The sequence below is a fragment of the Marmota monax genome, unplaced genomic scaffold (genome assembly GCF_021218885.2).
Source record: "Marmota monax isolate L192 unplaced genomic scaffold, Marmota_monax_Labrador192_F-V1.1 WCK01_AAM20220418_F8-fsc00131, whole genome shotgun sequence".
In the NCBI taxonomy this organism is placed as follows: domain Eukaryota; kingdom Metazoa; phylum Chordata; class Mammalia; order Rodentia; family Sciuridae; genus Marmota; species Marmota monax.
Window position 1 is genome coordinate 1,491,544 of NW_026693141.1, and position 23,519 is coordinate 1,515,062.

Sequence of the window (23,519 nt, forward strand, 5' to 3'; positions counted from 1 at the left end):
TTTTAGCTTCAGAGCTCCCTCAGAACTCACCCACAAACTTTCAGAAAATATTAAAACTATACAGATATACAAAATGAGTATTTTATTGAATACTTTATTAATTTTAACATGAACATAAATATTATGTGGCTTTCTGGTTGACATGTCAAATACTTCATGTATTCTCTGTATTTAAAATGTTCATGAATGTAGATATAAGTTTTTCCAACATAAATGACATGAAAAAGAGGTTTGGACAAGGAAAAAAGGATTTAGGTTATTATTTGGATGCAGAAATCCCAAATCCACAGCTCTGTAGGATCCTACATCAATAAGATGATACATTAAAAATGGACAAGCTACCATAATGAGATACTATTATATACCCAGCAGAATGTTCAAAATTGGAAAAAACTGACAATACCAAGTTTTGGTATACATGCTGGGGGGATATAAAATGATACAATTGATTAGGACTACATAGTTTCTATACTGACTATATGATCCAGCAAGCCCATTTCTATGGATTCCCAAGGAACTGAAAATGCATTCCCACATCAAACATGTACACAAACAATCACAGCACATTATTCCCAATAACTAAAAACTGGAAACTCTCTGGGATAAATAGCCTGCAGTACATCCATACAATAGAGTAGTGTTCGCTGAAAGAGGAAACAAACTTCTGATACGAAACAATATGAATAAATGTCAAAATCACTAGGTAGAGTGAAAGAAGCCATTCACAAAATTGTATGTTTGATAATTTTATTTATGCAAAATTCTACAAATTTCAGGCTAAACTATTGTGATGTAATGAATTTCAGCAGTTACCAAAGATTTGGAATAGAGGGAGAAACATACTATATAAGAGCACAAGGAAGCTTATAGGTGATGAAAATGCTCTGCACCTTGATAGAGACATTATTTAACAGGTGTATACATCTCCTCAAAATAATTGATTTTTTCATTTTAAATAAGAGAGGTTTACCATATTTAAATTGTCCCAATAAAGTAGGAAATACACTGCCATTTCAAATGACTCTGCAAACTCTATATAATAAAACCATCAGAGAACAAAATTGTCATTTACTGGTTCTGTGACTTTGGTAAAGTTACTTAACCTCTATCAGCCATGGTTTTCTTAGCCATATAGAAAAGTTAATAAGGCTTACTGGACAAAATGATTGTGAGAATAAAATGATAATTATGTATGTACTCCAAAAAATGCCATCTTAATAACTTTACCTTTTTCCCTCAAGTAATATGTTTCCCTTATCTTCCTCCTTAGCAAAATTTAATCTGTGACTTATGTATATATTTCCCCAACTATTATCAATATATTGGAAAAAGCTATGCATGAAGAGAAAAGACTTATGTTTCTGTCTAGTTCAACCATTTAGTTAATGAAACTTTTCATCTGTGAAAACTGTGAACATTTATTGGATGCTTACTAGGTTCTTGCTATGTACAGAAAACCCAACTGGCTTGGTTCCTGACTATGAAATTGAAAATGAATGATAAATACACATCTCAAACAAACAAAAACAAATAATTCAATAACTATATGTGATACACACAAGGAAGATAACCTAATTTGAGGAGCTAAGGAAAAGAAAAAAGTCCCCAAAGAAACATTGTGAAAGAGGATATAAAAGATGTAGTAGAGCAAAATGGAAACTTTCCCACTTTAAGAGCTGTGAGGCTGTGGTTTTGCACCTGACACACAGCAGCTCTGCTTACTGACATTTAACTACAGGGGCCGAAAGTGGCTAATATCTATAATAAGATGACTGTAGTAGCAGAAGCAGGAAACAATGTGGCGGGGACAGAACCATCCCCCTTTAGGCTTAGTGCAATAAAACCCCCTAAGGTGGTATGAACTAAGAGCCTCTAGGCTGTTGACAACATATAAGGAATGTGGAACGCACCATCCAATAGAATTGCCTTTATGTACCAAAACTTGCTTACATATAAAAGTAAAAGCCCTGTTGTGTTTAGAGCTCAGATTTGGGAAATGATCCCTCTGGGCCCTGGTACCACTAAAAAATTGTTGCTTCTAGATCTAATTTTCCTGACTCTATTTCCTTCTACAAAGATACTGTATGTGAAGTTTTTCAGGGTTCTGATGATACATGGTAAGTACTCAATATGCACTATATAAAATTCTTATAACACAGCAGAGTACTGCCAAGAGATGACAGCTGTTGTCAAAAAGATAGAAACAAGCCAATTCCAGGTACAGACAGAGACTTATAAGGAAGCCCCAAGGCCGTGGTGATAAAATGGGGTCAGGAAAACACTACAGGAGCCAGTGATCAAATCATGCAGAACCTTGCTACACACACAAACAACATGGGGCCTAGCACAAAAAGACAGAAGAAATCACTAAATCCTTTAAACCCTTTGGTTCTTATATAAAAACTGGTTTTGAGAAATTCAGGACAAAAACAATCAGGAGATAACGTTAGTTAGACCTGAGTGAAAGCAAATAATATTTTAAAATGAAACAGTAGGTGGGCTTGTGAGGCACTAAGGAGGCAACATAAGTAGGTTCTGATGATCAGTTCTCTGATCAGTTCTCTGATCATCAGAGGGCAAAGGAAGAGTCAAGGATGCCTTCCAGGTTTAGCAACTGGTAAATCAATGATTTCATTTAACAAAACTGGGTGCACAGAAAGAAGAACAAATTTGGGGTGGTGGGAGAGAAGGAGACAATGAGTTTAATTTAAAATGTTGGGTGTCAGGTGCCCATGAAAAATCCCAGAGAACAATATCATCTGTCCTGTTTTCCTATAAGGTTATGTTGATATTTTATTATACATTTGAATTACCATAAATATTTTCAAAACTGTTATCTCATACAATAGAGCCCACAGAAACACAGATAACCTACAAAACCTTCAAGTTTCTCCAAAGTCCCTTTTAGCTTCTAAATAAATAAAAGTCACAATTAGAGGGGCAGGAAACAATTGAAAGATTAACAAATGGAGTAAATTTGGGGTAGGAAGAGGAAAAAAGTTGTCTTCATAGAAAAAGTCTATCAACTTCCATCCATTAGTCGAAGGGAATATTTGGAAATCAAGGAATATCAAGGCTAGGTGGTGTACCCATTTTCTACTGCTGTGTAACCACCACCAATTCAGCAGGTTAAAAATAACACAAACAATGCATGTAGGTAAGAAATCTAAGCTATTTGGGTTACTTGGGTCCTATAAGAGTGCCCCACTAGCCAGAAATTAATGTTTTGGGTCTTAATCTTATCTGAGATTTGCGGCCCTCTTCCCATCTCATTCTAGATATTGGCAGAATTCTGTTCCTTGTGGTTATAGAACTGAGGTCTATATTTTCTTTGCTGGTTGTTGAAATGGGGTCACTTTGGTCCCTGACTACACAGCTTATGCTTCTCTCAAAAATCACTACTCCACTGCTACCAGAGGAGCACAGTGAAAGAATATCTCTTTTAAGGACTTGTCTGATAAGGCCATGTCAAACCAGAATAATCTCCCTTTTGATTAACTTCAAGTCAAATCATTAGGGACTTTATTTATATTTGCAAAATCCCTTCACTACCACCATATAATGTAGACTAATCATGGGAGAGACTGTCACAGATCCTGCCCACAAAAAGGGGAGGAATTATGGGTCAGGTCATTGAGGTCATTACAGAAATCTGTTTAGTACCAGTGAGGATACCAATAAAATATATGTAATAAAAATATAATTCAAGGGCTGGGGCTATAGCTCAGTGGCAGAGCACTTGCCTAGCATGTGTGAGGCACTGGGTCCAATCCTTAGCACCACATAAAATTAAATAAAATAAAGGCATTCTGTTTATCTACAACTTAAAAAAAAGAGAGAGAGAGATTTCAAAATAGGAGGTCAATGAGTTTTTAAAAAAAGGCAAAGAGAGGAGTACTTTAACTTCAACCTCTAGAATACCGAGAAATTAGTAGGTCTCTAGCAAGAAAGGCCACTTAAGACTTCTTGGTAGAAATTTTATATACACAATCAGGACTTCTTCTGGGAGAACACAAGATAATTTTTAAGTATGAAAAGATATACTGTAAGACAGTGAATTTGTATGTGACCTGTAAAGTAAATTATTAAGTCCAGAAACTCCTCTAAAAATGCAAGAGAAGAAGAATGAGAGAAAAAGAAATGCTTTGGTAACTGTTTGGAAAAAAATTTAATAAGGTAGTCTACACAACCACCAAAATGGTGGAGAATTAGGTTGATAAAATCATGTTAGTGACAATGCAGAAAAATTGGAATTCTCATTCAATTTCTCAATTTCTATAATTTTAAAATACTTGTTAATATCTTTTAAAGTTAAAAATAAGTATACCTAGCTCAGAACTCAGTGATTCTAACTTCTGAGTATATTCCCAAGATAAATGAATAAACATATATAAAACTGTTCATTGCAGAATTATTTACAATAGCCTAAACATGAATCGAATAAAACTCTATAAAAAGGAGATTGAATAAACTGTTCTATGGTCTTGTAATGGTGTACTACATAATATACAACAAGAACAAACTAATCAACATAACAACATGAATATATATGTGTGTGTTATACACATACATGTATATGTGTGTGTATGTGTTCTTGTTATATACATATATCTATACATAGATACATACACACACACACACACATGCTCATATGTCAATGTGTCTGCGTGTCTGTGTGTAAAGTTTGCTTCAGTCTATGATGGTTAATTTTAATGTGTGAACTTGACTGGACTAAGGGATGTTCAGATAGCCTGAAGACCATTATTTCTAGGTGTCTGTGAAAGTTTTTCTGAAAGCGATTAGCATTCGAACCCCCACTGAGTAAAGCTCCATCTCCCTCATCAATGTATCATCCCACCCACTGAGGGCCTGAATTGAACTAAAAGAAGAGAGGTAAACTCCCTCTTGGTCCTTGAACTGAGACTCCCATCTTCTGACCTTACAACTGGCTCTCCTGGTTTATGAGCCTTCAACTGAGCAGAATAAATGAGACCTTAGGCCTCAGAGTGACATTTGCACAAGTGGCTCTGTTTCACAGGCTTCAGGTTTAGACCCAGAACTATACCATCCTGGGTCTCCAGCTTACAGAGGACATATCACAAAACTTCTCTGTCCCCTTAATCCCATGAGCTAATCTCATATAATAAATCTATACATCCATACATATTGCTTGTGTTTCTCTGAAGAACCTTAACAAACATGGAGTCACATGTCTTTTGTTTTTTAGAACTCACACTGTTTTCAAAAAATAATTTCCATTTATTTCATTATATGGTACTAGGTTGATATCTCTGTAGCTCTAACACATTTAGGTTAAGAGATGTCAACAGATTATGAGTTGGAGTAAAACTTCCTTTTTTTTATTTTTGTTTTCATAAGTGGCAAGGAAGTGATTTCAACCGGAGGCAATAGGAATGCAAAACAACAGTGTACATAAAACACTGCCAAAATGTTTTGATGCAAAGCACTAAATTTATAAATAGAAGGGATGTCCTTTCCATTTTAACCTTTTTATTTTCCATATTCTAATTGTTCTAAGTTATTTGTGTAGTAAAATCAGTTAGAGACATTCAAGGTCAAAATGGTTTTTAGGAGAAATGTCTATGTTTGTTACAACTACGGATATTTACCTGAGGCAGGATACAATCCAGGAAGAGTAGTAGAACACTTAAAAAAAAAATCACAGCATGGACCTCTTTTTATTAGAGGTATATGTGACTCTCCCTTAGACTGCTCAGTCAATGTCTCTTCACACTATCAGGTTAGGATGATCACTGAGAGGAATACATTTTCTCAATACTCTGAAAGGATTTTTGTCAAAAATAAATTCAGAATGGGGGGGGGAGTGTTTCTAGAGACAATTCTGGAAGATATTATTTAAATTTACTTGTCATGAACATGCCTATTAATTCATGCACTTAAAAAGACACAGCTACTGATAATTCTTGCGTGTGGGTGGAATGAGGCTAGATGCTAGGGGGTGGGGTATCACATGCAAAGTAATAGTTACTGACATTTACTCATTATAAATATGTGCCAGGAACAGTTCTAAACATTTTACATGTGTTAACTCATTTCATCTTCATTAAGGCACTATGGTGTATTTTATTCACAGTTCATAGAAAATGAAGTGACACACAGCAGAGTTAATTTGCATAGTAACCCTGGTTGTGAGCCTGACTCCAGAAACTACACTCTGAACCTCTAAATAGTCCTCAAGCTCCAATCTAAGGAAGAGATAGAAAGCAAGTGGCTAAGTATCTAAGAATCTAAAGCTTTGGAGATGAATAAGCTTCACAGAAATAATTTAACTTCTTCCTTTCACAACCCAGAAAACTAGTTAGGTGATTTGCACAAAAAAAGAAAGATACATAGTAGCTTGATTTTAATACTAAAAATGCAGGATACATCTAGGAACAAAAATTAAAGAAATTTGTATCCTTCAGAGACTAAAGTGAGTGTTAACATTTACAGATTAACCAAAATTTAGAAGAAAATAATATTTATAACTTGAAGATAAAAGGAGGAAGAGGAGGGAAGAAAAACAAAACTCCAATAATGTGGACTTAGGAAGGGAGTCCTTCTGGGTAATCACAAACTGCTAAGAGCCTCAAACCTGTGGAAGGAGATAAGAAGATTAGAGTAGAGTAGTAAAAGCATATTAGGTTAGATTCGTTGATATGTATAAATAAAACTGAACGAAATGAAATAAATACTAAAAAAGTTATCTTCATCTTTATCTAACCTTCCATAAAACTACTCCTCTTTGTGTTTCTTTCTTAATAAATAACACCATTATCACCATATTGGAAAATTGGTGATCAGCAAAACTGTGTATCTCTTGCTTAAATCCTCCAGAGAATATCATGTCCAACTGACTCTGCCTCCAAATTAGCTTCTGGATCTCTTCCATGTGTTCTAAAAACCTTCCATAAGGTTTCACTTGAAATAACAGCACAACTTGCCTCTTTGTCAATGATCTCACTGCACTCAATTCATTCTCCATCAGAATTTTTTTTTCTAAAATCCAAGTCTGACTATATTTACATACTACTTTCCTACTTCGACTCTTCAGAGGTCTTCATTTTATCCATAAGAGAAAATCCAAACTTTCTTGCTATGTTATATCAAAACCTTTGAGATTTGCCTGCCTGTCTCCCTGTCCAGGTCCGTTTTTCCACCTACACTTTATGTTTCAACACCAACAAAATGCCTACAATTCCATGAAACTCTCATCATCTTCTCCCACCTCAGTGAGTTCTCTCCCATTGATCAGCTGGTTAACTCCCCTTCCAGTTTACTGTAAGGAGGCTTCCTTTGTAACATCTTCTGTGACTTCTGGCAATGTTAAGTAAGTGTCTCCTTCATGTTCGCAAAGTTCTTGACACATTCACTAGAACTTTAACTGTTTGCACATCTTCTCTTCCATAGCACCTAAGACCACTCCTTCTGTAGGAAATGCTCCCGAGGCAGGACCCAGAATTGAGTTGACCTGGAAACTGATAAAGCAACTCTGAGAAGTGGGTAGGGTAACTATTGTTGACTCCATTATCTAGACTCTAAATCTAGAACTTTGAAAGGTAAACTGATATGTCCAGTAAAAGTGGAATGAGAAATCATTGCTCCATCCATTAAACTACAACACTCCTCAAGCTACTCAAAGCACAAACAGAGCCACACCAATATTTCATATATGAACATCACTAACTAACTGAACAGGGATATGTAAATTCGTTAACTGATGCAGAAATCAGACATTAATGTGCAAACAAACAGGGACTTATTTGAGCTAAGTGGGCATGAATATGCAAATGAACTGGCTGCGATTCAGTAGATGTCATCACAGTTCTAGGAATGAACACCCTATATTATGACTACTACAATATTCATGCAGCATTCGTACATACTATCATACATTACAGTAATATGGGCTTTTTGAGTTTAATTTGTGGGGAAGCCAAAAGTAACTTGATGCAAATTTTCAATCCACACCACAATCACAAGCTGGAAACCAGACGTGAGTACACAGAATTCTGCCATCTCCATGCTGAACCAAGCTGCCATCACCACTTGCAATTCAAGTGGAACATTCTAGCTTTAAGCCATGGTACTTAAAAACAGGTTAGGCTAATCCTTCATGATCTGGCCCCTGCTAATATGTCCAGCCTCATCTACCAGGAAGAGACTGACAAGATCCAATAGTTGTACATAAAAACAAAGTTGTTTTGCTATAGAAATTTTAATAATGATGTTGCACAGCTATAACTCTTGAACATCATTTAGAAAATGCAGTATATGATTATATTTAGTTTTTACTTGAGTATAATAATGGTCTTTATTTTCCCATCCTCACTAGTACACATTGGTACTTATTGGTTCTTAACTGTTAGGATAAACAATGGCCAATGTCATTCACAATAGCCTTGGCATCCTTTCTATCATCTCTGGTTCCTGGAAGTAATATTATAATCAGTAGTTGTCTACAAATATGAACTCAGTTCATTAACTAATAGAAAACATTATAACTAATTCATTTTCTGAAGCTGAAGTTATGAAAGAACAGCCCACACTCCCACGTTTTCATACATTACCCAGGGCCTGCAATGCCTGCCATTTCTTTCTTTACCTAGAAAACTTCTCTTCATTCTTTATACCAAACTTAAGCCTTAAAAATGTCCAGAAGCCTCTCTGCCTTTGCCAAATCCCAGCTGTATTCACAGTGCAGTTATACACATATATGTATAACTCCATCACAGTGTGTATCACAGGGCTTGAATTAATTAGGATTAAAGAAGGGCTGCATATAACAGAAAATCAAAAGGCAGAGTATAGTCTTCTCTCATACAGAAGTTTATAATGGTATGGTGGCTCTAGTGTAGGAAGTAAATATATGCAATAAATGATTGTGATCTTCCCTGTTTTAAAAAAATCTAAATTCAGCATTATATTCATTATGTAAACTATTAAGTTTGACAAGAATATAATTTCTATGGTAATAAAGGAAATCTAAGGAAATGAGAAAAGCTGTTATTTTCACCTTATTAAAAAAAACCAATGTTGCTCAGTGATAGAACACTTGCCTAGTAAGTGTGAGGCACTGGGTTCAAGGCTCAGTACCACATACAAATAAATAAAAAAAAATTTATATATATATACACTAATGTTAGCCAAATGATGAAAAAATAACTTATAACATTCAAGGTTTTCTGTTGCATCATGTTAGAAGTTCTTTTTTCAGACTTATTTTTAAAACCTTATAACCAAAGTATAGTAAGGTATAGAGAAATGCATTTGGTGTCACCTTTAAAACTCAAAACATTATATTTTATAGCATTCCCTCTTTTCTCATAACAGTATGAATGAGTGAGTGAATAAACAGAATGGAATTTTTCTAAATGAGATTACATGTCACCAATTGGTTTTGCATGACAACCAAAGATCATATCTCAAGAGTAAGTAAGCTATATGCCTTTGCTAAGTAATGGGCTTTGTGATGGCTATGTTGTACCCTCAAGATCCATTTTTTCATGAATCCTAGGTTCTTCCAAATGTTAGAATTAGCAGTGTTTTGTAGGCTACCATAAGAATTAGAGTGTTTTAGAAAATAAACCTTCCGGGTTTCTGTTCTCGCGACTAAAAGGCTCAGGGGTCACTCCAGTTAAACTGGGCTAACTGGGCTGCATGAAATAACCACACAAGAGACACAATACCTTTTTATTTGGGGTCACTGTGATGGCTCCTCTGACTTTAAGGGTCCACAGAAAGAGAGAGAGCCAGAGCATACGCTGACCCCTTTTATTGAGAAGCAGCTATTCAAATGAGGCAAGGGGTCAGGTTTCAGGGGACTGAGTCTATCTTCATGATGTCCACTATCAGCAGGTTGACTGACACCTGGGTAGGCCACACCCAAGGGCACAGTAAGAGAAGGGGACACACATACAAGGCACTTCCATGGAAGATTCTATCCTAAACAGAGCAAGGGATTATAATACAAAGGAACAGGTGAGCGTAGCTTCACTCACGGGGCTGTAGCAAGACACACCCATGCACGAGACACTGACCCTGGCACCCAAGAAGGGTGGGGAAAGCTCTGCCACATTTCTGTGACTGAGTGCCTCAGCACCCAGTCGGGCGGAGAGTGTAACCCAGTCACGTGTAAGGTTGGTCTCCCACATAAATCCTTTTTATATAAATTAAATCTACAACTAAAGAATATTTTTAATTAAAATAAATTTCTACACCACAGAGATTGAGGCTAACAAGTAGTATACTTAATAAAACCTTGACATAAAAATATTTTATTTCCTAAATGATTTCAAATAATGTATGATTCTGTTCATGACCTGAGGAAAGAATATTTATTACTTACTATTTCTTAGAAACAGATGAAGAAATTAGCATTGACAAGAGTTCTATTTATGTTCATAAGACAAATCTTACAAATAAATTGACTAAGGTCATTCTTTTAAAAAGCAAGAAAATAAATATACAATGAGAGAAGGACTCGATTTTTACCCACTATATTAGAGGCTAAAACAGAAAAGCTAACTGTGAAAGATAATTTTGAAATAATTACATGCAATTTTCAAAAGAAAAAACATATCTCTTCACACTTCCTGAATATTGTTAAATAATTATTAACAAAGTTATTAAGTAAAATTTAATAGGCTGCAAAGAATTTTCTAATCAAATTTCAGGATACAAAGCTCATAAGTGTTTCTCATATTTCAGGCTGTGGAACAAATGTGGGATATGAGTATAAAACTGCTATACTACAGAGCATCCCTTCTTTTAACGAAAATGTCCCTGAAAATGTGTACATAAGTGAAGTCTTGCTTTAAATGCTCCATAATAGAATATCCTGCTATCAAAGAGATTCCTATTACAAATCCTTTTGTAAGAAAGACAATCAATCCATGGTTAATAGATCTCAATATTTTGTTTAACCTCAAGGCAAAGTATCTCCAAATAGATTAATTACATACAATATCATTACATATTCACAACCCCAGGAACCAACAATCCATGAGAGAGGGAAACTTGGAAAATTCAGATCAGGTCAGTAAAAAGGCCAGTTTTCCCTGATGCCAGTACTTCCATATTTACCATGTAAAGCAAATCCTCTTAGCAAAGTCAGTTCTCAAGTGGCTAGAGCTTTACAGAATATATTAATGTCAGAGCTATAGAAATGTCACTCATTAAACTAACGGAGATAAAAATGGCACTGGGAGGGTAATATCACTGAATACAAACAGGAGTTAAGTAGTCCCAAGATACAAAAGAAACTGTAATCAAAACTGAGTACACCTTGACATTTGACCATTAATGAACTCCACCCATTCGTGAGTCTTACTATCCTTAAAAATTAAAAAAGACAAATTACAGACTCCAACTCTTTCTCTATTTATTAAAGCTTTCCCTAGAGTTTCTCAAATAAGCAGGATTGTCCTCTTATTGAAGAAAAAAGAGTCTCCTTCACCATATATACATTGTATATATATTTATGTGCATGCTAGGGATCAAACCCAGGGTCTCATACACACTAATCATATGCTCTATCACTGAACTTCACCTCAAACCCCTGTTGTATATTATTTAAGAGCCTAATTCAATAATTCAAGCCAAGCATCCTAAACACTGGTGTGTACCAATGAGTACCACTTCAATTCTGGAAGAAGGGAAGTGTAGAAAACACGTTAACAAGTAAATAAAACATAGACATATTTAAAAAAAGCATTATGAAAAACTTCTAAAAATATTTTAATAAGCATAGAATGAAGGATTGGATAATGGAAAAAGTCAGGAAACAATAATGAGACTTAGGCAAGAGAAACAGACATAGAGATCATCTGTACCTAGGGTAGTAGATAAAGCTTGGTCTTAGCTGAGGTCATCAGGGGAAAGTTAATAGAATGAGCACAGAAGAAATCTCAGGGTCAAACCCTGAGACAAGAGAATCTTGAGAAGACTAAGAAGAAACATGAGGAGGAAAACAGGAAAAGAACTGCTAAAAGATCAACTGAAAGAATGCAGAAAATCAAAGAATATGCCATGATAGAAATCACTGCTGACCTTGAGAAGAGTCTACTTGGTGGACTGGGGTTGAGGAGAAAAGAAGAGTGAAGAAGTAGATGCAGTACTACTACTTCCACAGTGATAATTTCTTTAATTTAAATCAACATAGTTATTCTAATTTTTAAACTTGTAACTGAACAATATCCCTCTAAAGTAGTCAGGACTGATAAAGGCTCTATTTTTCATTGAGAAAATAGAGACACAATTGAATTGATTACCCTAAGAGCTTATTTTGTTCATGAGTAGCAATATTTTGATTTCTTTTAAACTTCATGAGATACAGCATTCATCAATTATCTTATTCTCCTGAAGAATTAGACATTAAACCAGAGAAGCTTATGTTCAAGGTAAACATTCATTAAAACTAGTATCTTTCTTCACCTAGAACACTTCTATATAGCTAAGCAGCACAATGAAGCATTAGAGAGGCTCAAAACAACAGGAAGTCGATGATTAACGTAGACACATACACAAGCTAGATTTCCACCTGTTATTTCACACACTTGGAAGTCGCACCCCCACCTTCTCAGCCCAATTGCCAACGGTAGACTATATAATGAACCATCTGTACCTTAGCAGCTAGAGCCAATTGAGATGGGTTGATAATACCAAAGAAATCTCATTTTTACATTCTTTTACCCCATGCGTATTATTAGACTGAGTAAAATTTTAATTGCATGATAAATTGAAAGCATTGGCAGGAACTGAACTTTTCTAAAATCTGAGCTTTTTAATTCTACTTTGACAGTCTTTGTGGTGGATTTCTTTGCTGCTACCCTGCAACAGAAGGAAAGGTTGACCCCACAAACCAAACCATTGGGAAGCGAAACCTATGTGGTGGTAATAGAAAAGACAAAAATCTTTTGCCAGTCTCTTATGATTTAACTGAACTATCCAATTATGTTTTTTTCAAGGGGAAGCTGAAATGCAGATCTCACTGTAGTCCTTGAACTAGTCAGATTAATGAAATAACTGAAAAGGGATGACAGTTTTTAATGGAAGATGGGTGTGATTTCCTCTTTTTATTCCTGCTGAAATGTTAAAAGCATTTGTCAGAAAAACTTTTGCTGCTATATGAAACAGCATCAAACTTTCACAAAAACTAGTTGGCTGATCCATGCTCTCATCAAATGTATGATGTATCACCTCTACTAAAGTACGTTTTTTAAAATATTTTTTTAGTTGTCAATGGACTTTATTTATTTATATGGGATGCTGAGAATGGAACCTGGTGCCTCACACATGCTAGGCAAGTGCTCTACCATTGAGCCACAACCCCAGCTCCACTAAAGTACTTTTTAATGATTATCATGAACATGATGTCTTTGCTAACTGTTTCTCTCATGTAACCAGAGATACTCCTCCTGTCTTGCTGAATAATGTAAGTGCAATAGACTTGAGTTTGAGACACGCATATTTCAATGAACTACCTACAGGATGGGAAGATTAGATTACAGTGATTTTTTTAACTACCTCAAAGAATAAAATTTCTCTGCAGCTAAACTGGATTATAAAATGTTTTTCAATTATACATAACAGTTTCCTCCTGGGTCAGACAGTACAATGGCAACTCTTCTGCTTAATAAAACTTATATATAATGAAACTGCAGAGAAAAAAATACGCAGAGCCTTGACTTTCTTAACCCATTAAGTCTCTCAAGTTTTCAATTCTGTTAACGTAATAAATACTCAAATAATAATCCAAAGCCACAATAAGTAGTATAGTTGTTGCTCAACTTAAGTTTCCTTACAAGTTCCATGTCTAGGACAATGGGACAAAATAACAAACTTGAAAGTGAATGGGAACCTATAAGGCTGATATTAACTATCAGTGTCCCACCTCCTTTTAGGGCCCTCCTCCCTCTCAATGGTGACCTCTCTATCCTACTTTACATTTCAACTGTCCTCTTCACTCTGTCACTAACTCAACTAGTGTCTATCAAAAAATTATTGCACTAGGCACTGTATGAAGCACAGGAAATAAAATGTTGCAGAACTTCTGTTTTATGGCAACTTAAGCAAGTTAGCTTTGACTTATAGTATCCAAGTACTCAGAACAGTAAAAATGTGTCATGAACACATTTCAGGGCCACAACCCCACAATATGTGTGTGTTTGCAGAAGACTGAGGAGAGAAAGAGCCAGCAAGGAAACTCATGAGAATAAGTAATGACTAAATTTAACCTAAAAAGCTAATCATAAGTAGGATTTAGTCATAAAAGATAACACAAGGATAAACGAAATGTGTGTGAAAACTCTGGAGTCACGGTACTAGAAATTAACACTGGAAGCGACATAAGAAGGCATAACATTCACTCTATGGTAGATACATTTTTAAACACACACTTTCACAACCACCTCATGGGGTAGGTCCCATTACTTTTATCCCCTTTCAGAGAAAAGAAAAGGAGGCATAGGGGTCATGATGCTTGTTCAAGGATGTGAGGCTAGTAGTAGAGTTAGATTTTAAAATGTGAGTAGTCTGAGCTCAGAATCCCCTACTCTGCATTACCATGCCACACTGTCTCTGAAGAGATCATGGAAAGCTGAGGGCATCTGAAAATTGGGCCATGTGGCTACAGCACAGAGTATTCACTACCCCTATTGTATAACAAAAAGAAGAAAGTGTGAGGAAACAGCCATTTATCCTAGTAGCCAATAATCCTTGATCTGGGTGAGTGACAGTTTCTACTGCTGACCCATTAATTATATGGTCTCTTTTCATCTCAAAGAACCAAGTGAAATGCTTCACTATGGTGTGGAATATGGATACAATAGGAGGTTATATGGGGTAGAGCAGGGGACATATAGGAACTCTGTATTTTCTACTGAATTTTGGTGTGAATTTAAAACTGCTATTAAAATATTTATTAATTTAAAAACAATAAAATCATCAGGATTCAAACTAAGGGGCAGGAGGAGGGGGTGAGGCTTTGTCACCATTAAAGGAACTTAATATAATAGAAGACAGGTAGAAAAAAAACATTCCTTAACCACCACTGCAGAGAGACCAAAATCAGGACATTGTAAGGAAGATACATTAGCCCTAGATAACCTGCTATAACCCTAAGTGACATTTCAACCACGATCCCAACTCCAACAGGAACGTATTGTTACCATCATTTTATCCACACTTTGCCGCCCTCCCTACTCCCCTGGGAGGTGCTGCCTGCTAGACCCGGGTAGTCCCCTCTTTAACTGCTTGTCCAACCACAGAGCTGGTCATTCACAATTTTAACTATTCTCTCTGTACTCCTCCAAGAAACACACTGTATGCTTTCCAAAATGTTAGATAACATTTTAAAATTAAATAAAATATTGGCAGGCTAATCTCTTTTTCCCAGTACTTTAGAACATATTTCTAGGCTTTCACTTTGGGGTACCATATATATAAGCAGTGGAACAATTACTATAAGTGAGTGAGCAAAGCTGTATGAAAAAAATTAGAGATTATTAGACTGATCAGTCTAATTCATTATTATAAGCCCATGTGGAGGTGAGATGACAGAAGTCTTCAACCAGAAAAGGTGACTGGTTACTTCACAGTACTTTGATGTGGAACTATGATGAGTCTTAAAAACTAAATATTTAATTGTGCAGGCTAGTCACTGAACAATGCTTCAAAGTATCAAAACTAAAGTGGTCATACCTGCCCCTCATGAACAAAATCCAGAATTCTAAAATAATTACAATAATCACTCTCTTCTCTTAATTCCTCTAACAATTCTATATATACAATCTACTTAGTTACTCCTATGTACTTCCTCACATTGTTGGTGAGGTGTCTGTGTCTCTATGGGTGTATGTATAGATGTGTGAATACAGACATCTCTGTGAGTAATAAAATCGACAGTGGTCAAGTCTCTTTCATAAAATTGTATAGTATTTGTCTGTAACCTGTACACTTATTATTGTTACCTTAAATTATCTTTAGATTACTTAAAATATCTAATATGATGGATAGGCTATATAAGTAGTTGTTATACTGCAGTGTTTAGGGAACAGTGACAAAAAAAAAAAAACAAAAAAAAAACTCCTATAATTATTCAGTATACATGCAGAATCCACCATGGACCATGGAGGACTGACCACAGACAGACAGACAGACAGACACACACACACACACACACACACACACACTCACACACATAAACACACACACATACCTTACTTTCACAACTGGATCTTAAGGTTTTATCTTTTATTTCTTTGTACCCAACTTCAGTTCCTTCTAAATCCTATGATGTCTTACACTTAGCAGGAACTCACAATTAATTAATGTATCATAATTACCATTTTTGATCCTAAAAGGAAATGTTATTAGTTTGATTTTTATATATTTATTTTATATTTCATTTCCAAACTATTTTCTTCTGCAGATATGCAGTAAAACACTCTAGTAACCACAGATGGGTAAGAAGAATCCCATGTATCCCAGTCACATTGATTAGACCATACTATATAGAGGCATCCTTCTTCCCTTTAAACAATGACAGAGATTGTATTTGCTCTTTTCCAAATCTCACTTATGCCTGCCATATTATTGAAAGTGTCAAAAAGAAAACAATAACAAAAGGAATAGTAACAGTGGCTACCACAGAAGACTGGCATTCTACTGGACTGTGATTGGACTTGTATGCTAGCTAAGCAAGAAGAACCTAACCACTTCTGTGTCACTTAGAATCCCTGCTTGAATGGTAGCAGATCTGGAAGTCTTCTGGCTGTAGTAATAGTTTTATTTGCTTGGCAGGAGAGGCTGGGAAATGATAGAAGAAATAGATTATCAAGTCTTTAAATGTTCTGATCTAGAAAGAATCTTCTGAATGCAGATCATGAATTCTTATGCTATAAACACTTCAGACCTTCCTCCAGAAAATTAATATCTTCAGAGAAGGCCCATTACCTACCTTGAAGTTCTCCACTCCGACTATAGAGTTCCCTTCTCTGCTCCCGCAAATAGGCACTCATACTGATAGCATGAGAGGACGATTCAAACCTGCAGTGAAACACAGGAAACGAGCGCTTAGTTAGGTGTGTCCAGTTCTGGATTTCCAAAAGTATTCTACTCTGGTCTGTGTGATGTTTGATCATCATGAAATTTTGGCTATATGAAGACAAGGCCAGAGACAGCTGCTCAGAGACCCCGGTTTATGAATGATATTCCAGGATAATCTCCACTATAACAGTATTTAGATTTTTTGCTTATCCTCCATTTTAACAGATACAACTCTGATCTTCCTCAATTTACCTTTGCCTTCAGAAAATGATCAAGCTTTGCCTGGATTAGTACACACCCAGCAACAAGATCATCCTATAAAATGCCATTCTAATTATGCTATTACCTAGCTCAAAACCCACCAGTAACTGCCAGTTGCCACCACAGGCTTATTTACCTCTCAGAGCAGAACTCATACCTTTCTCATTTCCTCAGGTGGAGGATTAGTACAACAGGCTTCACTATAAATGATGCTGAATAATGAAATCAAATAAGTAAGGCAATTTTGGCATTTTGTTCTTAAATGCCTTAAAAAATAATGTCATCAAATGGCTATAAATTTTTTGATCTGCCACTTACCACCACATAAAATACTCTCAAAACTACCATGCTACCAAGTGTTTCCAAAGGTTGAAAATATGAGAGGCAGACTTACAGTATACAATGGGTCTATAAAGCTGAAATAAACAAAACAACAATGACAAACCAGTTTCAAGGAGAAACATACAAGTGAGGAACAGAAAACAACCTGTTAAACTCTGACTATATCAAACAGTAAATCCTTTAATATGCTAAGAGATTCCATTTTGAACCTGAGAGTTTCAAAGGCAGGATATTAGGCTGATAAAGAAGGTATCCTTCTAAGAATTACTGAGGTGTAAAAAACATGAAAGAGCAGAGTGATAATGGAATAGGTCTCTGGCAACATGAAAGGAGCAGCATCATTCCCTTAATTAGGTCTCTATATCCATTCCTAACAAGGAAGAGGAATACCAAGACTGTAGTGTGTGAGGCAAATACTTGGGTAATTTGATTCTCTCTCTGCACCCTACCAAGAAGGAAGGAAGGCAAAGAGTTCTGCACATCAAAAGTGCCACCTGCCAATAAAGTGCAGAAGAGAAGCCACTGACCTCCAAAAAGCATGCTGACAGCTATTGATCAGAGATGGCAAGGGAAAAAAAATAAACTCTTGAGCAAAGAATACAGAGGCATACTTTGAATAGTAAGACAGAACTTAAATACACTTAATTAACCTTGGCTGAGGGCAATTAAAGAGGGTAATAAAGTCCTTCATAGATGTGATAAAAACAGATTACAGCTCTCCAAAATCTTACTCCTTTGTGACTGAATATATTTTTACTACTCAGGATTTCTTTTTATGTTTGCAACAAGTCACAGATTGATATAATTTTATAGTAAAAGAGGCAATAGAGATTACTCAGTCTCACCTTCTTATTTTATAGCCAAAGGCACTGAGGCCTGCCAAGACAGGAGACCTGCTCAGGCATGCACGGCTCATTAATGGTGGAACCAACACCAGAAACAGGCAAATCAGTAATAACTGTATAATTCTGTGCTAGTGCTGAGTTTTTATCACTGCCCAATAATAATACATGTATAACAATTACTTAAGTTAATTTGATCATTTCCAATAATTTGTTTGTTTTTCCCCCTACACCACAAACCACAGAATAGTGGCTAAATGTTTGAAAATATACACATGGTCTGAGGTTGAAAGTTAGAGGTGAGACCTAAGTGCTTGAAATCTAAAAACCCTGAAGATTATTTTCTGCAATAAACCTACATCTAGAATGTAATAAAGGGGAAGAGAGGTGGAGGGGAGGAAAAAGTCTGGTTATGCTGCATCTCAGTCTTAGTTGCCACAATCAACCACTTCTTCCTTCCATTATATTTCTTACTTTATGCCATATCCCCAGTTCCATCTGGTGTTTTACTTTCTTACTCCCTCTTTACTTAGCTATGCACTCAAGAAAAGTGGCTCCCTCTCCAGTTGGAAACCAGGTAGCAGAGATGAATTTGCCTAGTTTAAGACAACTTCAACTTCCAAGAGATTGGTTTAGAACTGAGCCAAAGACCCAATTCTAGAACCTGAGGGGAAATAGCAGAGGGGATATGCTACTGTCAGAAAAATATTAACAAGTGGATAATTAGTTATTACTAAAAACATTTGAAGATTTTAGACTATGTCTTACAAAGTGAGTTAGTCATAGCATGTAATCTGTCAATAATACTCCTAGATATTAACTCAAATAAGTACAAACCTGTACATGGGTATTTATATCAGGCTTTATTCATAACTCCCAGAAGTTGAAAGCAACCAAGATGCCCTTCAGTAGCTAAATAGATATATCAGTGTTGGTACATCCACACAAGGAAATATGACTCATCAAATCTAACAAGCCATGAAAAGAAGTAGAACAATCAATTCATACTGCTAAACAAAAGAAACCAGTCTTAAAAGATTATGTAAAATATGGTTCCAACTACAGGACATGAGGGATAGGTGGCAAAACTATGGAGACTATAGAAAGATCAGTAGTTCTCAGAAATTAGGGAGGAGGTATGGAAAAGTAGGTAGAGCACAGAAAAATATTTAGAGCAATACGACTGTTTTGCATGACACTGTAATGGTATACACATGATATTATACATTCCTCAAAAACCCTTAGAATTATACAACACAAACAATGAACCCTGATGTAAACTAAACTATTAGTTAATAATGACATAACAAATATCGGTCCATCAACCATAACAAATATATCATACTAATACAAGATATTAATAGGGAAAACTGGGGGGAGAAGTAAGAGAACACTCTATATTTCTTTATTTACTTTTCTCTATAGCTAAATTTGCCCTAAAAAATAAGTAAATATATTAAAAATGGTTTTATAAAGATGCACAGGAGGGCTGGGGATGTGGCTCAAGCGGTAGCGCGCTCGCCTGGCATGCGTGCTGCCCGGGTTCGATCCTCAGCACCACATACAAACAAAGATGTTGTGTCTGCCGAGAACTAAAAAATAAATATTTAAAAAAAAAAAAAAAAAGATGCACAGGAACTAACTCATCCTGTTTCCTTGGCATCACCCTCTTGATTGGAATGGAACTGATGCAAGCACATTATAATCACAATAGAAAACACTACTGATTTCTCTGGTAAGAGAAGGCAGAGACACAGAAAGGGCTGGGTGCTTTATGATATTGTAGCAATGAATAAGGAAACCTCCATATTTCTCTACATGGTATGAAATAACGACTTCCCTATAATTCCATCTGTTCCATTTAACATCTTATATTACTTGCAGCCCAGAGCATTTAAACGGATACTGCATCTATTCAAGGAGTAAAACTATTTAAAAAGAATTGCAGGGGGAATCCAAGATGGTGGGTCAGAGGGAAGCAGCATTCTGTGTCATCCCACGACCCAGGTCTCAACTAGTAGGGATACTGATTTGCTGAGAGTGATAGAGGACCCCTCCATAGCTGATCCTGGGCATGAATCATGGCCGCCATGCTGTGAAAGGTCCCAGGCCTCAACATTAGAAAAGGATTCCTGACAACTCGCCCACTTAGGTCTCATGGGTGACTTAACGGGACCACTGGCATCAGCACTTGCACAGAATTCCCAGACACCACTTCCACAAAGGACACTCATCCAATACCCACAAGAAGGAACTCTAGCCGCCACCCCCATGTGGACCCCTGTCTACCAACATGGGGCTCCTCTGGTCACCTCCATCTTGGGACTTGGCAATTACCATCATAGTCCACTACTCGCAGCAGTCTGCCTGCACCTGGGGACATCACAGGCTCTGAAGAAGCGGACAGCTGCAACACTGAACATCACAGAGCTCATCTCTGAACGCATCGCACAGGCTCCCCCCACCCAACCTGATGCCTCATCCCTGAAAGCAGCTGCCTCCATCTTGGGCCACTTCCATCACCATATTTAGTTGGAGCAACTTCCAGTTTTCAACACCTAAGAGCCAGGTACCCATAGTTTTTAAATTCACCCCAATCCTAGCAGCCGCTAACTCAGCAGAGCAACTGCCAATTCAGAACTGCCCTAGGTGACAGGTGGTCAGGCACCAGAGTGCAACACACAAGGCCCCTCCCTCCCCCCAGAGAAAGGTTCCTGATTAGGAAGGAGAAGGGAGAAGGTGAGGGAGACAGCTTTAGAGACTAATTTAGAGGGCAAGAACTATGAGGTCCACAGGGAAGACGAGGAGATAAGACCTGGAGCTCACATCACAGGAGCAGACCCCAAAGGAGATCCTTGAGGTGCAGTCTCCCAACAGGACCAGCGGGTGCCATAGCCCACTTGGCAGGTGCCCTGAGCCCAAGACCAACCAACCCTTATATCCTTGGAACCCCCACCATCCTGAAGGCAGAGATACCAACTAAGAACAGACAACCCCACCTGTTGGATGAGAAGGAAAACAGAAAACACACTAATCTCAAACCAAAACTATCCTTGTTTCTTCCTTGGAGATGATTTTTTTCTTTCTTCTCCCTCTTTATTCTGCCGCCATCACATCCCCAACATATGTGAAACCAAGCACTTTTCATAAATTAGGATATAGAGGACTAAGACAACTGAATAGTATATTACAGTTGTGTGGTATATTCTTTCTTCTTCTTTTTTTTTTTTGTTTTCTCTCCAATTTTTACTATTTTAACATTTTTTATTTTTCTTAATATATATGTGTGTTTGTTTAATGTACTTTGTCTTCCCTCTTACTTGTCTACCTAAAATTACTTCCTCTCTATTCTTCTGCTACTAACCTTCTTCTTTAGATTTCTCTTTCACACTTCCTGAGATATAATAACTCTATATCCTCACCTCATACCTCCTCAGCATATCTTCCTACACCTCATCCCCAGTTCTTTGCCCACCATCAGAAACTGTAAACCCTTTTACAAACCTACTAATGATATTGTAGATAATAATTTAATTCACCATTTCTGTACATTGTGACCAAACGGTAAATGTCTTAATAACAATTCTTTGTTTTTAGGTGGTATTTTGTTTATATTGGGATCTGTTAACATTGTCTTCCCCTCAAAGGAGAGGTATTGAAACCCTTCAAGGGCACTATAAGCCTTCATGGTAAAAACAGTAATGCCTCAGATCCACAGAGCTAGAAATAAAGACACACAAGCAATATGAAAAGACAAGGGGAAAAGATGCCCCAAACAAATCAAGATACCACGTTATTAGAATTCATGGCCAGCACAGCAGATAAAAGGACAAGAGAAGGAGTTCAAGATATACATAATTAAAATGTTCTATGAATTAAAGGATGATATAAGAGAGTAAATACAGGTAGCAAAAGATCATTTCAGCAAAGTGCTACATAAGCAAATACAGGAAGCAAAAGTTTACTTCAATAGGGAGATAGAGATTCTTAAGAAGAACCAAACAAAAAAAAAAATCCTTGAAATAGAAAAACAATAAACCAAATAAAAAGTTCAGTTGAAAGCATGACCTATTGGAAGACAAGACCGCAGACAATAAATACAATACATATAAACTTGAAAAGAATGTAGACCAGAGTGAAAATGGTAAGAAACCAGATTAGCAGAACATTCAAGAAATATGGGATAGCATAAAAAGACCAAATTCAAGAGTTATTGGGATAGAGGAAGGCATAGAGTTCCAAACCAAAGGAATGAACAATCTATTCGACAAAACAATATCAAAAAATTTTCCAAACATAAAGAACAAATTGGTAAACTAAATTCAAGAGGCTTACAGGACACCAAATGTACAAAATCACAACAGACCCCCACCAAAGCACATTATAATGAAAATGCCTAACATACAGAATAAGGAGAAAATATTAGAAGCCATGAGAGGAAGGAATCAAATTACATTTAGGGGGAACCAATTAGGTTACACACAAAGTTTTCAACCCAGACCCTGAAAGCTAGAAGATCCTAGAACAATATATATCAACCTCTGAAAAAAAATGGATGCCAACTAAGAATCTTATATCCAGCAAAATTAAGCTTTAGATTTGATGAAAAAATAAAAACCTTCCACGATAAAAGGTTAAAGAATTTATAGCTAGAAAACCTGCACTACATCCTTGGCAAAATATTCCATGAAGAGGAAATGAAAAACAACAATGAAAATCAGCAGAGGGAGGTATTACACTAAAGAAAAAGCTAATCAAAGGAGAAACCAAGTCAAGTTAAGTAACAAAAGTCAGCAAAAATGGCTGGGAATACAAATCATGTCTCGATAATAACCCTGAATGTTAATGGCCTAAACTCACAAATCAAAAGTCATAGGCTAGCTGATTGGATAAAAAATAAAAAGATCCAACAATATGCTGCCTCCAAGAGAGCCATTTCATAGGAAAAGACATACACAGACAGAAGGTGAAAGGTTGGGAAAAATCATACCACTAACATGGACT

General features: G+C 36.4%; 1 protein-coding gene across 1 annotated transcript in view; it reads right to left on the reverse strand.

Annotated features, from left to right (window-relative positions):
• The window catches only part of Exoc4 (exocyst complex component 4), a 782,534-nt gene that overhangs the window by 531,831 nt on the left and 227,184 nt on the right, over window positions 1–23,519 (reverse strand). Inside the window, exon 9 of the mRNA XM_046455063.2 lies at window positions 16,982–17,070. Within this exon, the coding sequence (XP_046311019.1) occupies window positions 16,982–17,070 (89 nt within the window). The remainder of the gene's footprint in view (window positions 1–16,981; window positions 17,071–23,519) is intronic.